Source organism: Jaculus jaculus, chromosome 6 (genome assembly GCF_020740685.1).
Source record: "Jaculus jaculus isolate mJacJac1 chromosome 6, mJacJac1.mat.Y.cur, whole genome shotgun sequence".
Taxonomy (NCBI): domain Eukaryota; kingdom Metazoa; phylum Chordata; class Mammalia; order Rodentia; family Dipodidae; genus Jaculus; species Jaculus jaculus.
The window spans coordinates 62,711,969-62,727,402 of NC_059107.1; the positions used below are offsets into that span (position 1 = coordinate 62,711,969).

The following is a 15,434-nucleotide window of genomic DNA, read 5'->3' on the forward strand; positions in this document are numbered from 1 at the left end:
AGCCTCTCTTTTTCCCCTCCCTCCCTTCATTCTTTCTTTCTATTATTTTTCCTTCCAGAAACATACTTGATTCTGACAACTATAGTCCCATACCTGTAACAAGTGAAGAAATATATAAAAAGCTTGTAGGACAATTCCCATTTCAAGATACAGAGCTTGAAAAGGTAAGAAATACTGAAAATAAAATTCTCTCCATTTTTGGTATCCTTATATGCATTCATTAGATAAATTTCATTGAAAATAGTAACATTCAGCTCATTAGGTTAGAATTTTAAAACATCTTCAGAAAGATTTTTGCTGATTTTTAGATGAAAAGAATTACCCATTTGGGGACTTAGTAAATGGCTTTGTGGGTCTTAGCATTTCTGAAGGTTTTGGAGGATTGCTGGAGTATTATAGTGTGGCTTACATTTTGAAATCTTTACTTTTACTCTTTGGGGATATAATTCTATTAGTTTTGATAGTTCAGTGAATTATTTCTCTATTGTCAGCAATATTGCACAGAAGCCTTGTCATCCTCCAAATTTTCTGTATATTGACCCTTTCCAGTTAGACCCTCCCCTAATCTTTAGTCTGTGGTTACCACATGTACTTCACCTGTTCACAAAGTACCTTAAACTTGGAATCACACAGTATGTAACCTTTGAGACTGACTTCTTTGACTAGGATGCTTTTGAGATTTATTCAAGTGGTTGTAGTTATCAATAGTTTATTCCTTTTTATTTCTGACAATGTGGTACAGTTTGTTTAGCTTATCACATAGTAAAGGATATTTAGATTATTGCTTTATTTAAACCCATCTTATTGTGTTGAGTATCAATAATCTTTGGGAGACAATTATATAAAGTTTAGATTGTTAAAGCAGATAGTTCACAAAGTTGAAGAAGGTTCCTTCTATATTTTTAAATAGCTTGTATCTTCAATATAAGTTTGTGACTTGCTTTCAATAATTCTTGCATTTACAGCAACCATTCCCAAAAAAGTTTCCTTTCTCTGAATTTGTGCCAAAAGTTTATAACCAAATTAAAGAATTTATCTACGCTTGCCTGAAGTTTTCAGAAGACCTTCATCTAAGGTATAGTATGAAACAAACCAATGCTAAAAATGCTACTCTTTCCTTAGCTGTCATTTTCAGAGTCTTAGGTTAGCCCTTGACTGCATAGCACTGCTTTAATTTTGACAGTTATGGCGAAAGGAAAAAGTAGGCAAGTTTGAATAATATTTAAAACTTATGGGGCTAAGGAGATGACTTAGTGTCTAAAAGTACTTGCTGTCCAAGGCTGATGACTGTCCTTCAGATCACAGAGCCCGTGGAAAGCTTCTTGCAAGCAGTCCATACATACATCTGTAATACCATCATGTTAATAGCAATGGGAAGAGGAGTTCTAATCTGTCATTCACAGTGGCAAACAAGAGATACCTGGTCTCAAACAATGAAGAAGGTGAGGACCAATACACTTGGGTTGTCCTTTGACCTCCACATGTGTTTCATGACATGCACATGCTCATATAGCCACAGATACACCTTACACATAAACACAGTCATACACAGAGAAAAATTATGTTGTATTTTCATTTATTTATTTGAGAGAGAGAGAGAGAGGAAGAGAAGCAGCAGAGAGATTTTGAGTTTGGATGTGCCAGGGCCTCCTGCCACTGCAAATGAACTCCAGATGCATGTACTACTTTGCACATCTGACTTTACATGGTGTTGCAGTCAGGTCTGCATTGCTGGTAGAAATCACCCACCAAGAGCAACTTCTGGAACAAAGAGGTTTATTTTGGCTTACAGGCTTAAGGAGAAGCTCCACAATGGCAAGGGAAAATGATGGCATGAGCAGAGGGTGGACATCACCCCTTAGCCAATATAAGGTGGACAACAAGGACAGGAGTGTGTGCCAAACACTGGTCTTTGGAAACTGGCTATAACACCCATAAGCCCACTCCCAACAATACACTCCCTCCACGAGGCATTAATTCCCAAATCTCCGTCAACTGGGAACTTAGCATTCAGAACACCTGACTTTATGGGGGACGCCTGAATCAAACCACCACACATGGGTACTGGGGAATTGAACCTGGGCCATCAGGCTTTGTAAGGAACCAGCTGTTGAACCATCTCTCTACCCCTGTCTTGCATATTTTAGCACATTCTATTAATGAGAATCCAATGGCAAATTATAGTTTATCACACCATTTTTAACATTTACTTGAAATTTTACAACCAGAAAGGAGCAGCAGATAAACCTTCTGGAAAAATGATTCTTGCTCTATTTGTGTGTCCGTCTCTACTGCAGCCCCATTTCCTTGATCATTGATTGTTTTTGTCATAATATATTTTGGCAGATTTGTAGTTGATGCTGTATAGAATCGAACACATTAAGGTGTTCAAAGTATGGCCTTTATCTTCAAGAAGGATTTAGCCTAATTGAAGAATTAAACAGTAAGTGCTCCAAGTACAGATATACAGAATATCATGAGGGATGACTCTTACCTAACCTGAGTCGTGAGAGAGAGAGAAAGAGAGAGAGAGAGAGAGAGAGAGAGAGGGAGAGAGAGAGAGAGAGAGAGAGAGAGTGATGCATGCATGTTAGTGCTTGTAGATTACAATTTCCTTGCAGAATGGCCTTTTGTAATGTACTTCTTGGTCCAAAGGCAATATGATGGGATATTGTGGATAAATTATTTAGATACTATTTTCTTACTTGAATACATGTTTTTTCCTTTGAGGTAGTGTCTTTCTTTAGCCCACTGACCTGGAGTTTACTATGTAATCTTAGGCTGGCCTTGAACCTACAGTGATCCTTCTGCCTCCCAAGTGCTGGGATTAAAGGTGTGCATAAGCACACCTGGGTCATATGAAATTTTTCATTAGAAACTCTGTGATGTGTTTCACATTGGTAATTTAAATTAAATAGTCAACTCTAGGAAGTATTTTATGATTGCTTTTACTATTTGTTTTATACTTACTGTCTTCTATCCCAGATTATGTTTACTTTGTAGCCTGGAGTGTCAGAGGTCATATTTTTCAATCATTGCTGTCTTGCAATAGGGTCAGCATGGCACACAAAAAAACACACACTCTTTTAAATACATTCCCAAAATAAGAGAAGCAGAAGATTGAGATTTTTAAAAATATTTTATTTTTATTTACTTATTTATTTGAGAGATTGGTGGCGGAGGCGGGGAGAGAATGAATGCCAGTGTACCCGGCCACTGCAAATAAACTCCAGATGCATGTGCCACCTTGTGCATCTGGCTTATTTGGGTCCTGGGGGATCGAACCTGGGTCCTTTCTTTGGCTTTGCAGGCAAGTGCCTTAACTACTAAGCCATCTGTCCTACCCTAAGTTGAGATTTTCTATATAATTTTAAGGGAAATTATCTTAAAATGAAACTGAAAAATTTTTTTTTCCTATAAGAATCATTTTCTTCTCCAGGTGTGTTGGCACATGCCTTTAATACCAGCACTTGGCAGGCAGAGGTAGGAAGATTATTATTGTGAAGTTGAGGCTGGCCTGGGCTAGAGTGAAACCCTTCCTTGAAAAAAATAATAAATTCTTTTATGTGGATAGAAATTGCTGAATATCATTGCAAATGATGAACTGTATAATTGCATGAATTTTGAGGACACAGAACTCTGTCTTTTTGAAAACATTTTGAATAGCATATAAATGATACTCCATAATAAAAATGATGTTCTAGCATTTGCATGTTACTTTAAAAAATACAGTATGTGCATTTGCCCATTATGAAGCTAGATATTTATAAAGAATTTTGGGGTATAAAATAGCATTAAAAAGGAAAAAAAATACATGAAAGTATAAAAGATCCCAAGTTCTGCCATAGAGTAATTGTGCATTATTTTTAAATTTGGTTTTCCCCCTTTCATCTTTTTTTTTTTTTTAAAATGTGAATAGAGGGCTGGCGAGATGGCTTAGTGGTTAAGGCACTTGCCTGGAAAGCCAAAGGACCCAGGTTTGATTCCCCAGGACCCATGTAAGCCAGATTCACAAGATGGCACATGTGGCTGGAGTTCGTTGGCAGGGCTAGATGCCCTGGCACACCCATTCTCTCTCTTTCTCTTCTTCTTTCTTTCTCTCTCTCTCTCTCAAATAAATAAAATAAAATATTTATTTTTAAAAATGTAAATATAGTTTCCTTGATGCTCACAATGGAGCTAGAATTGAGGCTTGAGACACCTGCCATGGCCAGAAGCACTCACCTTGTCATTTGTTTGTGTTCTTTCTCTCTTTTTCCCTGTCTCTATTTCTCTCAGATTGCTGTGAGTTATTTCCAATTTGTTCTACATATAACAAACCATAAAGAACATTTCCTTTTCTCTAATAATAAGTATAAGACAAAGTAAGTTAAAAATTTCTAACTTCTGGAATTTCCCAAAGAGCTGAAGTCACAGGACTACTGAGTACTCCAAACCTAAGATGGGACTGGTCCCTCTTACGGAGAGACAGAATGCACACATTTCTGACTACTCTATGAGTGAGCATGAGAAAATCAGCTACAATCTTTCTGATTTCCTCACAACCCACAGTGTTACACTCCTAGTTGGAAGCCTTAGACCCAGGAGACACTTCTGGTCACTATCTGTTCTTTTCTGTGTGTTCATGGAATAATTGTGGGCTGTGGGGTTCAGCAAGGATCACTGATAATTTGCAAGTGTGTAGACGGTATAAGCCATAAGCCACTGCTGTAAAGAAACAACAAAAGTCCTTTTTCTTCACTTACTTAACTCCTTTTCTCTTATAGACTCAAATTCTTTGTGCTACTAGGAAACAACAGCAACAACAAAACCCTCTATCTCTGTTCAGGGAATTGTGAAAGAGTTATTGTTACTCCTGGAAGGATTAACAACAAAGCTTTCTAACCTGGACAAAGAGCAGAACATAGAGCTTGTGCTATCAGAGGTTTTCTACTATGGAAAGAAGGGCAGAACAAGCCCAGTGAGCATCAGGCTGCTTCTTAGAGTGAGGCATAACACAGCCCATTGACCCCACTCCTAGCCTAGCAAGAAGTGGCACTGGACAGTGGGGCTTAGAGTGTAGAGAAAGAGCACTTCTCTGCTGGAGGCATATAGAGGCAGCTGAAAACTGGAAAGAAGAGAAGCACTATAGAGGGAAAATCCTTTTGGGACTCTAGTACCTGTAGTAGGCTACTTCTCACATTGAAGGAATATAAAATTTCTGAGATACTGAACATAACTACAGTAATCAAAAATACACACTCAATTCAGTGCAATTTAATTCCTATTGACCTTGACTTGACTGCCACACTAATGGCTCAGCTGAAAAAGGAGTGTTCATTTCCAAGCACAGATATGGTTTATTTTCGCCTCAGCTGTTTGCATTAGACATCCAGCTATCATTTGAAAATATGAAATATATGAAAATATCTGAAGCAACCTTATTGCCAAGTTGAGATGACCAAATGATTAGAACATCATTTAGCTTCTTAAAAACATCACACGGAGGAACATATAGAGACTTTTAGCAGACAAATGTACATCATAGAAATTCTTAGAGGTAAAGAATTGTTTTGAGCGAATTCTTCTGTAGACTTGACATAGCTGGCAACATAACTCATGAACTTAAAGAGAGGTCAGTAGACGTTATGCAAACTGACACAAAGAGAGAAAAAGCTAAGATTTGGGGAGCTGTTGAGTGGTAGAGGCTTGATAAATATGTGTAAGGGCTCTTGGGTTTAATCTGCAGTACCACAAAGAAGATGGAATGTGAAACAAATAGAACAAAGTACTGAAGATTTAATTAGTAGATCCAAGATGGAGAAGACAGAAACAAGAAGAATAAATATTTTAAGATTAGGGCATAATTAACAATATTCCAAAAGTAATAAAAGCTATCAAAGTAGAAAGTCCTGATTTTGAGAATTCCATTCTACAGACACAATAGTAACTAGAACAAAGTATTTAATGATATGTTCAAGCTGGTGAAAATGAAGTGGGAAGAGAATGTCTAGATGGCATTCAGAAAAATAAGCAATAATGAAGATATCATTACTATTCCTGCAGACTTCTCTGAAGGGATGCAAGCCAGAGGCAAGGGATAGAACTCAATATGTTCAAAGGAAAAAAATCTAGAATTGTGTGGTCAGTAAAATACTTTTTAAGAATGAAGGCCGAGGAAGACTTTAGCTGGATAAAATCTGAGTGTATTAAAGTGTTCAGTATGTTTTCTGACACACAATAAATATTTGTTGTTGCCACAACTACAGCCATCACCACTACTACTATTGCTGCTCTGCTATTACAACTAATGCTATTATTACTACAAGCTCCATTAGCAATTTGCTTGCTTGCCCAAGTTGTACCTAGTATCATTTTCCTTAATAAATTCCAACTTATTGTTCTTGTTATCTGATTTTGTACAGTGCCCTGTAAAGGACAGAAGAGTAAAGAACAGTCAAGCTGACTTTTATCATTTCTTTTTTAGTTCCACTGAAGTTGATGACATGATTCGTAAATCTACAAATCTTCTACTGACCAGGACTCTAAGCAATTCTCTACAAAATGTTATCAAAAGAAAAAATATTGGCCTTACTGAGGTAAAGTCACTGTTAATGCAGGTAGCCATGCTACTCTCCCTGATTTGTCTTGGCCTTATTGAGGTATAGAGGCTACTAACATACATAGTCATGCTCCTCTCTAATGTTATGTTTTGGTCTGATAGGTTCTGATAGAGTATTGAAAGTACAGAATAAAATCTATTGTTTTTTATTGGGCATTTTTGAGAACTATAATCTGTCTCCTAAGAAGTTATTTCCCCTTTCATTGATTTCATTAGATTAACTAGCTTTTTCTTCTATTGGTCTTACCACTAATCATATAAGAAAAGTTTTGATGGAAAAATATAGTAGGCATTAAATATTTATACAAAATAATGGTTACATTTACAATGTAAAGTACGAAATTACATTTCCTGTATCAATTATTTTTAAATATTCTTCTTTTATTTATTTATTTGAAGGAGTGAGAGACAGATAGAGAATGGGCATGCAAGGGCCTCCAGCCATTGCAAACAAACTCCAGATGCATGTGCCACCTTGTACATCTGGCTTATATGGGCCCTGGGGAATCGAACCTAGGTCCTTTGGCTTTGTAGGCAAGGGCCTTAACCGCTATGCCATCTATCCAGCTCTTCCTTTATCAGTTATTAATACCAGGGATATTGGTACCCAAGCCTCTTGGCCTGTGTTTGACTTTACCTCTGTTTTTGCTATGTCTCTTGGGAGAGACATTGTATGTTGAGAAAATTGTATAAACTGAATATTTTACCCATTGCTATAAAGTCCTAAAATTTGGAGAACTATGAAGTTTTCTTTTGTTTTTGAAACTCTGAATTTCCTGGTAGCCTAGATCTGGAATTCACTAGAGTTAATGTACCAAAAGTGAGAGCTTATAGGAATTTTTTTTTACTCAGGAAAAGAGAAGGCTGCTGGCCATCTGTTTTGTTTAGGAGGTGGTACAGTTTCAATGTCAGTTGCTGTAGGAAAAATGGGCATTTGTAAGTCTATGCTGTCAAAGATTATGGTGAAAATTCAGTGAATGGTTAATGATGATGACTATACACAAAGACAGCTGGAAGCCAGGTGAGCTCTACTTCTTCCACTGCATTACGATCAAACTATATTAAGTGATAGGACATTGGCATCAATTGAGCTTCCCTCATAATCAATTTTTTTTGTCACCTTAGATAAGATTTAGGATCTTCTTCAGTCTCTGGTTTCCTTCTTAATGCCTAGGGGAGAGATATCATGTGTTGCTTTTATTCATCTGAAAATGTGGTAACTGCTTTCATCTTCAAGAAGCCTACACAAATGGAGATGTGGGAGGGGAAATTTGAACATCTTGTTTTTGTTAGATTAAACGTTTTTCTTTTAAGAATACCAGCTTCTGATTATAAATCTTCCTGTCTCCTTCTCCCTTTATTTTTTCTTTCTTTATCCCTCCTTCTTCTTCTTCTTTTCTTCTTCCCTTCCATCCTCCTGCCCTTTTTCTTTCTTTCCCTCTCTCTCTGCCTTTTTCTTCCTCTTTTTCTCCTTCCCTTTCCTCCTTTCCTTCCTCCCTTCTTTCCTTACCTCTCTTATACTTTCTCTGTTCTTTTCCCTTCTCCTTTTCCTTTCCTCCTCTTCTCTCCCCTCCCCTTTCCCCTTCTTTTTCTTTCCTTTCAGTACTATGGGGCTAATCCAGGCCTCACACTTACTAAGCAAGCACTCTTATCACTTTGCTGCACCCCTAGGCCTATAACTTTTAATATAACACTTTTTATGCTATTTTATAATCTCTTAGCATCCCTTTTAAACCAAGAAACCCAGCATGGCGTGGTCTGATAGAAACAGCTTTGACTTCAGAAGACTTTTTAGTTTGGTTGTGGCTTGTCACTGGCTTACTGTAACATCTTAAGAGAAAAGTCTGAGTTTTCAGCTTGACTGTTCTTTACTCTTTTGTCCTTTACAGGGCACTGTACGAAATCAGATAGCAAGAAGAATAAGTTGGAGCTTATTAAGGAAAAAATTTATTGTAATTCTCTTTCATAGAATGCTAGAGGTTGTTACCAAATCATTGGAAATTTGGGGAGCAAATTTGCTTTCAGTGTCTGCATATAACTGAAGGAACATTCACACACATTTAGTTTTTTGGGTCTTAGGTTGTAGACAGGTACAGATGAACATGAAGTGACTTCTCCCTTTACCACTTAGAGTATTTGAATAAACTACTCATCTCTGGAAAGAGAAGACTTTATATCCTTTCTAAGTAACTAAAGTGAGTTCACATCTGGAAGCGTCATCTTAATAGGTAACATGTGTGGAACACTATATGTTCTTCAAAGCCCAGTCACAGAAACACTTTCATTTGGTCCAGTAACATTTGAGGTAGATTTGGCATGTGTTATTACCCCCATTTTATAGACGATGCCATTAAAGTTCAGGGAGATTGCCCAAGGTCTTACTGTTAACAAAAATAGTAGAAGTGAGGCATAAATCTGGGTTAAGATTTCCACTTCGATTCACTTTTGCTTTTGCCTTGACTTTAATATTGACTTAATTATTTGATGTCAGTAAGGAGAGGGGTTTTTCAGGCAGTGCATGGTAACATGGACATTGTTCTAGTTCTAAATGGTTTTGGGTTAGGGAGCAGAAATACAAACAATGGAATTTTCATAAACATACAAAACTCATAGAATGTTCAGGATGTCAGATAATTCTCTAAGGACTTAAGACTTCCTGTAATTACTCATCTGTCTGCCTAGCTTGTTTTGTGTTATATGATATCTGTTCTATTTTTTTTTTCTCTTCATTATGGACTTCTGACTTTTTTCATGGCTTCTTTGCTTTTCCTTGTTGTACCAATTAACATTTCGGTTTTAGATACTTTTTGGCAAATGTGTGATTCTAGTTCCTTCAGAAGATACTGTGTTTTTCAGAGTGCTTCTTCCAGATCTGTAGAAAGAGTAGTTGGCTACTGTATGAACATGTCTATCCTCATGTACACTGTCTATGTTTCAGATTGCCGCTCCTCAAAATATTTGTGTCTTTGGGCCAGTTACTGGACTTTCTGTTTTAAATGGGGGAATAGCTTTCATGTCATAGGATTCTTGTGAGGATTAAGTAAACATGTTAAATATTTAGAACAGTGCCTGAATCTTAGGGAATGGGCATTGCATACTGGGTGTCATTTAAGGAGGTCTAAACAGGTGAACAGTAATTCTAGTACAAAAATGAAAAAAGAAACTAATTTTTTTGAAGCAGGGTCTTATTCTAGTAACAGCTGACCTGGAATTCACTCTGTCATTCAGACTGACCTCTCTCATGAAGATCCTCTATTTCAGCCTCCTGAGTGCTGGTTGATTAGTTACGAGCTTTTATGCCTGGTCAAAAGTGGGATTTTTTTTTTTTTAATTGAGAGAAGCCAAACAACGAGAGCAAAATGTTCTCTTAAGATACAATAAAATTGCCTGTATCATGAAATGTTATCATGGCCTGGGCATGGTGGCGCACGCCTTTAGTCCCAGCACTTGGTAGGCAGAGGTAGGAGGATTGCCATGACTTCGAGGCTACCCTGAAACTACATAGTGAATTCCAGGTCAGCCTGGGCTAGAGTGAGACCCTTTCTTGAAAGACCAAAAAATGTAAAAGTCAATAAAAAAAAGGAAGAAATGTTATCATGAATTGAGCACATGTTATACCTGATACTTTATCATTTATTATTCATATATGATTATTTAAAATACACTTACGGTCTCTTTAGTAGAAACATTGATGCTGTTATCTCAGTTTAAGATGATGAATACAGTGACTGACTATTTAGTTAAGCTTTTAGATAAATTTGAAGATTTTCTTTTAAAATAAAATTTTAAATAAGCTTTTCAATAAGATTTTAAAATTTTAAAACTTTATTCTTTTTGTTACTGGGAGTGTTAAGGTCAAAGCTTGGGTCCTGTTACCCTCAATAAGCCAGACTTGACCATCAATCATCAATATACCAATTGAAGAGACAAGTGATAATGAAAAGCAGAGGAAGATTTATTCACTGTGGCCTTTTTGGGAAAAAGAACAAAGAAATCCAATGATTCCCAATTCCTGACAGAGTGAGGTTCCAGTTTAAGCAGAAGTCAAGACTGTATACCTAAGTAGCCTTGGACAAGGTGTGATCCCAGCTATCATTGTCTTTTTGCTCTAGTTTCTTGCAAGTTGTCATAAATGTGTGAACTCTGTTTCTGAGAGAGAAGCGCATTCTAGGGATCCATTGTTTCAGTAGTCTGATACTGAAGGGAGTATACAAGTGTCACTTCTTACAATATCCTATTTATTCCAGGATGGGTACATTTTAAGTCTTTTCATTTAAATATGGTAATACAACAGGAGAGAAAACCAGTTTTCAAATATCAAACTATAGAAATTGGGCTGGAGAGATGGCCTAGTGGTTATGCACTTGCCTGTGAAGCCTATGGACCTGGTTCAAGGCTCTACTCTCCAGGACCCATGTTAGCCAGATGCACAAGGGGGCACACGTGTCTGGAGTTCATTTGCAGTGGCTGGAGGACCCAGAGCACCATTCTCTATCTGCTTCTTTCTCTCTCTGTCAGTCGCTCTCAAATAAATAAATAAATTTAAAAAAAAAAACTGTAGAAATCCTGGTATTAGTTAAGTTTAAGAGAAAATTTTAACATGAGAGGAAATTCTACTTCCTTCTGAAGCATGTTATTAATAGAAATGATTGAGGTATAAATTGGAATTTAAGAATTTATTTAATATAAATCACAGAAAAACATCCCTCTAAATAGCTACTCAAATATCAGTGTCATTGATCTTCGTTGACCATCTCATTTCAGAATAGTTGAGGACTATCACCACTGTGTAACCCTTATCCTCACTTCAACCTGTATAAACATTATTCAATATGTTTATATTTATGTGTGTGTTACTGTAATCAAAAAGAAATGATAAGGTTAGGATTCAGACTTGGATTTTAATGATGAAAGTAGCACTTAAGGTGGCCATAAAGAAATATCTACTGCTTTGTTTTGTTATAATTTAGCTTGATAGCCAGATAGCTGTAGTTCTGCTTGCCTCTCATGTACTGTTTACCTGTAGCCCTTTTTTTTCACAGCAACAATCTTGCTTAGACTGTGTGAAATCAGTTTATATTTAAGTTTTATCAATAAAAAGATTGTACTAAACCTTAGAATTAGGAACTAGAACTTCTACATGGTTTAATTTTAAGTTTAGTATATAATGAATTATTGATGTATCTCTTCAAAAATTATTTATTTTTTTATGAAAAAGGAAGATCAGGAGAGAGAATGGACATTCCAGGTCCTCATGCCAGTGCAAATGAACTTCAGATGCATGTACTGCCTCATGCATGTGGCTTATGTGGGTACTGAGGAATTGTACCTGGGTCCTTAGGCTTGGCAGACAAGCACCTTAACCTCTAAGCCATCTCTCCAGCCTCTAATGTAGCTTTTTTTTTTTTTAACTTTGCTGGGGTGAAGAGTTGATAAACCTCTTATGTCTGAGGGCTCACTTATTTCTGTGGATGAAAACCAAAACTGCTATCCAATTTTTGTTTCCTTGCATGCAAGTCTGGCAGTTTCAAGAGGCTAGAGTGTATGAGTCCACTTTCTTTTAAAAAACAAACTATATTTTTAAGATTTATTTTTATTAGAGAGAGTGTGTATGTGTGAGAATGGACACACTAGGATCTCTAGCCACTGCAAACAAACTCCCGACACATGTCCCAGCATGAGCATCTGGCTTATGTGGGACCTGGAGAATTGAACTTGTGTCTTGAAGGTTTCGCAGGTATGCACCTTAACCTCTATGCCATCTCTCCAGCCTGTGTCTACTTTCTTGTTTTGGGTTCATCCTCTTGAAGTTTCAGTGTTAGTAACTGCTCTTTGTTTGAAAAGGGAAAGATGGCTTTAGTATAAGTATATAGTAATTTATAGTTGAAAACTGACCACTCATCTTCATATTTGGGGTTTAAACTACTTAGGATGAGATCAACATTTCTTTTTCTGCAGTTGATGAAGGGTAGAACATGTGTTGTTATGGTTCAAGTTCTCTGGGGTGTGGACAGGGCTAAAAGTAAAATGATCTCTGCCTTTGTCATGAGACTCTCTCTGATACCAGGAGAAGAAAAAAGTTCTTACTCCTAATGGGTTCTTTTGTTTGTTTGTTTGTTTAAAGTTTTTGAAACAGGGCTTCACTATGTAGCTCAGGCTGTCCTCAAACTCCCAATACTCCTGCTTCAGTCTCTCTATAATGGATTGTAACTTAAGTAACATCTGTTGTTTAATTGTAAGAGCTTGCTGTTTGTTTTTTCAGTGTGGTTCTCATAGGACTTTAAAAAAAACTTATATTGATAGCTTCCATAACTATAGACAATAAGCCATAATAATTCCCTCCCACCCTTGCTTTCTGCCCACAAAAATCCAGCCTCCATTATACCCCCTCACGCTCTCAATTAGTGTCTCTTTTATTTTGATGTCATTATCTTTTCCTCCTATTATGAAGATCTTATATAGGTAGTGCCAGGCACTGTGAGGTCATGGATATACAGGCCATGTTGTATCTAGAATATTGTAAGTGGTCCTACCCTTCCTTTGGCTCTTACATTCTTTCTGCCACCTCTTCTGCAATGGAACTTGAGACTTGCAGGGTTTGAGAGAGATGTTTCATTGCTGAACTCTCCACTCTCATTTCTTCTCAGCATTATGGTGATTTTTTTTTTAAATTATTTATTTATTTATTTGAGAGCAACAGACACAGAGAGCAAGACAGATAGAGGGAGAGAGAGAGAATGGGTGCACCAGGGCTTCCAGCCTCTGCAAACGAACTCCAGACACGTGCGCCCCCTTGTGCATCTGGCTAACGTGGGATCTGGGGAACCGAGCTTCGAACCGGGGTCCTTAGGCTTCACAGGCAAGCGCTTAACCGCTAAGCCATCTTTCCAGCCCCTATGGTGATTTTTTGGTCATCCCAGTGGATTCTACCATCTGACAATTGAAGCTTCTCTAACCAAAAGTGAAAATAGCATTAATATATGTGTATAAACATTAAGAAAGTGCTTACAGGGCAGTTGTGTAGGCAAAATCTATGCATTTATCCAGAAAACAGCAGGTGTTACTACCCTAGAGCTCATGACCTATGCAGCCGTAGGCTTTTGAGTAGGTTTTTAGTACCAGGCATGTATTCCTTTTTGTGGAGTGTGCTCCAGTCAATGCAGAAAGTGGTTTCTCCCATAACAGACATGCCAGTATTGCATCAGATGGTACATTTGGCCCGGCTGTCCCATTCTTCAGGCTTGCAGTGTACACTATTGTTTACCACCACTGATGTCTTCTCTCTTGCAATAGGGCTGCATGCAGCATAGCTTCTTCTAGATTCCTGTCAGCTTGTCTACAAGGAGGTTTTCAGCTCAGCTCCAGCTTGATTTCTCAGTGTCCTGCAACCTAAGCATGTGTAGTCTTTAGCAACAGGGTCTTACCATCTAGTTCTTATGGAAACCAAGAGTCCTAGCAATGTAATGTTTTGGGGGCATCAGGGACCTACCTTCCTGTTTATAAATGACTGAAATGTGACCTATCTTGGGAATTGAAATTTTTCTTATAACAGTCTATGATAGGTTTCTGTGTGGTTTATTCTTAACATCTTAAATTTTGATTAAACCTCCTCCCACATTTCTTTTACTCAATCCCTTCCTTTGACCTCACTTAGGCCTTTGTACCCTCAGTAATCTGTTTACATATATACAATACCTTCCCCTTAAGTCCTTCCCTTTCCTTCCTCCTTTATAGCTCCTTTCTAGCTTGCTGGCCTCTACTACTGACATTTACTTCAATTTATATCCAAATCTAAACATTTGTAGCTAGGTTCCATATATGAGAGAGAATATATGGTCTGTGGCTTTCTGGGATTGGATTACATCAGTTGGAATAATCTTTTCTAGATCTATCCAGTTTTCAGGTAAGTTTTATAATTTGATTTTTCTTTACCGATGAGTAGAACTCCATTGTATAAATGTATACTAAATCTTCATTATCCATTCTTCAGTTGAGGGATATCTAGGCTGGTTCCATTTCCTAGCTATTGTGAATAGAGCGGCAGTAAACAAGAATGAGCAGGTATCTCTAAGTTAGTGAGCAGAGACTCTGGGATATATGCCTAGGAGGGTTATTGCTGGGTCATATGGTTGATTGATTTTTTGCTGTCTCATGAACTTCCACACTGATTTCCACAATGGCTGGACCAGATTGCATTACCACCAACAGTGTAGACGGGTTCCTCTTTTTCTGTATCCTTGCCAGCATTTATGGTCATTTGTTTTCTTGATGATAGCCATTCTGACAGTAGTGAGATGGAATTTCAAAGTAGTTTTAATTTGCATTACCCTAGTGGATAAGAATGTAGAACATATTTTTAGGTATTTATAGGCCTTCTATATTTCTTATTTTGAGAACTCTATTTAGTTCCATGGCTATTTTTTGATTGGGTTCTTTGATTTCCTCTCATTTATTTTTGAGTTCTTTGTATATATGCTAGATATGAATCCTCTGTCAGATGTATAGCTGGCAAAGACTTTCTCCCATTCTGTAAGTTTCCTGTTTGTTCTATTCACTGTCCTTTGCTGAAGAAAAAGCATTTTAGTTTCATGAGGTCCCAGTGGTTGATTAGTGGTTTTACTTCCTGAACCACTGGGGTTCTATTCAGAAAGTCATTGCCTAGGCCAATATGTAGAAGATCCTTCTTTTTCCTCCAGTATTTTCAGAGTTTCAGATTGTTATTAACATCTTTGATTCATTTAGACTTGATTCTTGTGCATGGAAAGAGATAAGGGTGTATTTTAATCCTACATATAGATAACCAGTTTTCCCAGCACCATTTGTTGAACAAGCT

At 37.3% G+C, this 15,434-nt stretch overlaps 1 protein-coding gene across 4 annotated transcripts in view; it reads left to right on the forward strand.

The window, feature by feature from the left end:
• Exoc6b (exocyst complex component 6B) overlaps positions 1–15,434 on the forward strand; it is a 672,146-nt gene that overhangs the window by 340,291 nt on the left and 316,421 nt on the right. For all 4 annotated transcript variants that reach the window (XM_045152123.1, XM_012951116.2, XM_045152124.1 and 1 more), the window contains 3 exons: positions 59–164; positions 966–1,075; positions 6,467–6,578. In XM_045152123.1, the coding sequence (XP_045008058.1) occupies positions 59–164; positions 966–1,075; positions 6,467–6,578 (328 nt within the window). The remainder of the gene's footprint in view (positions 1–58; positions 165–965; positions 1,076–6,466; positions 6,579–15,434) is intronic.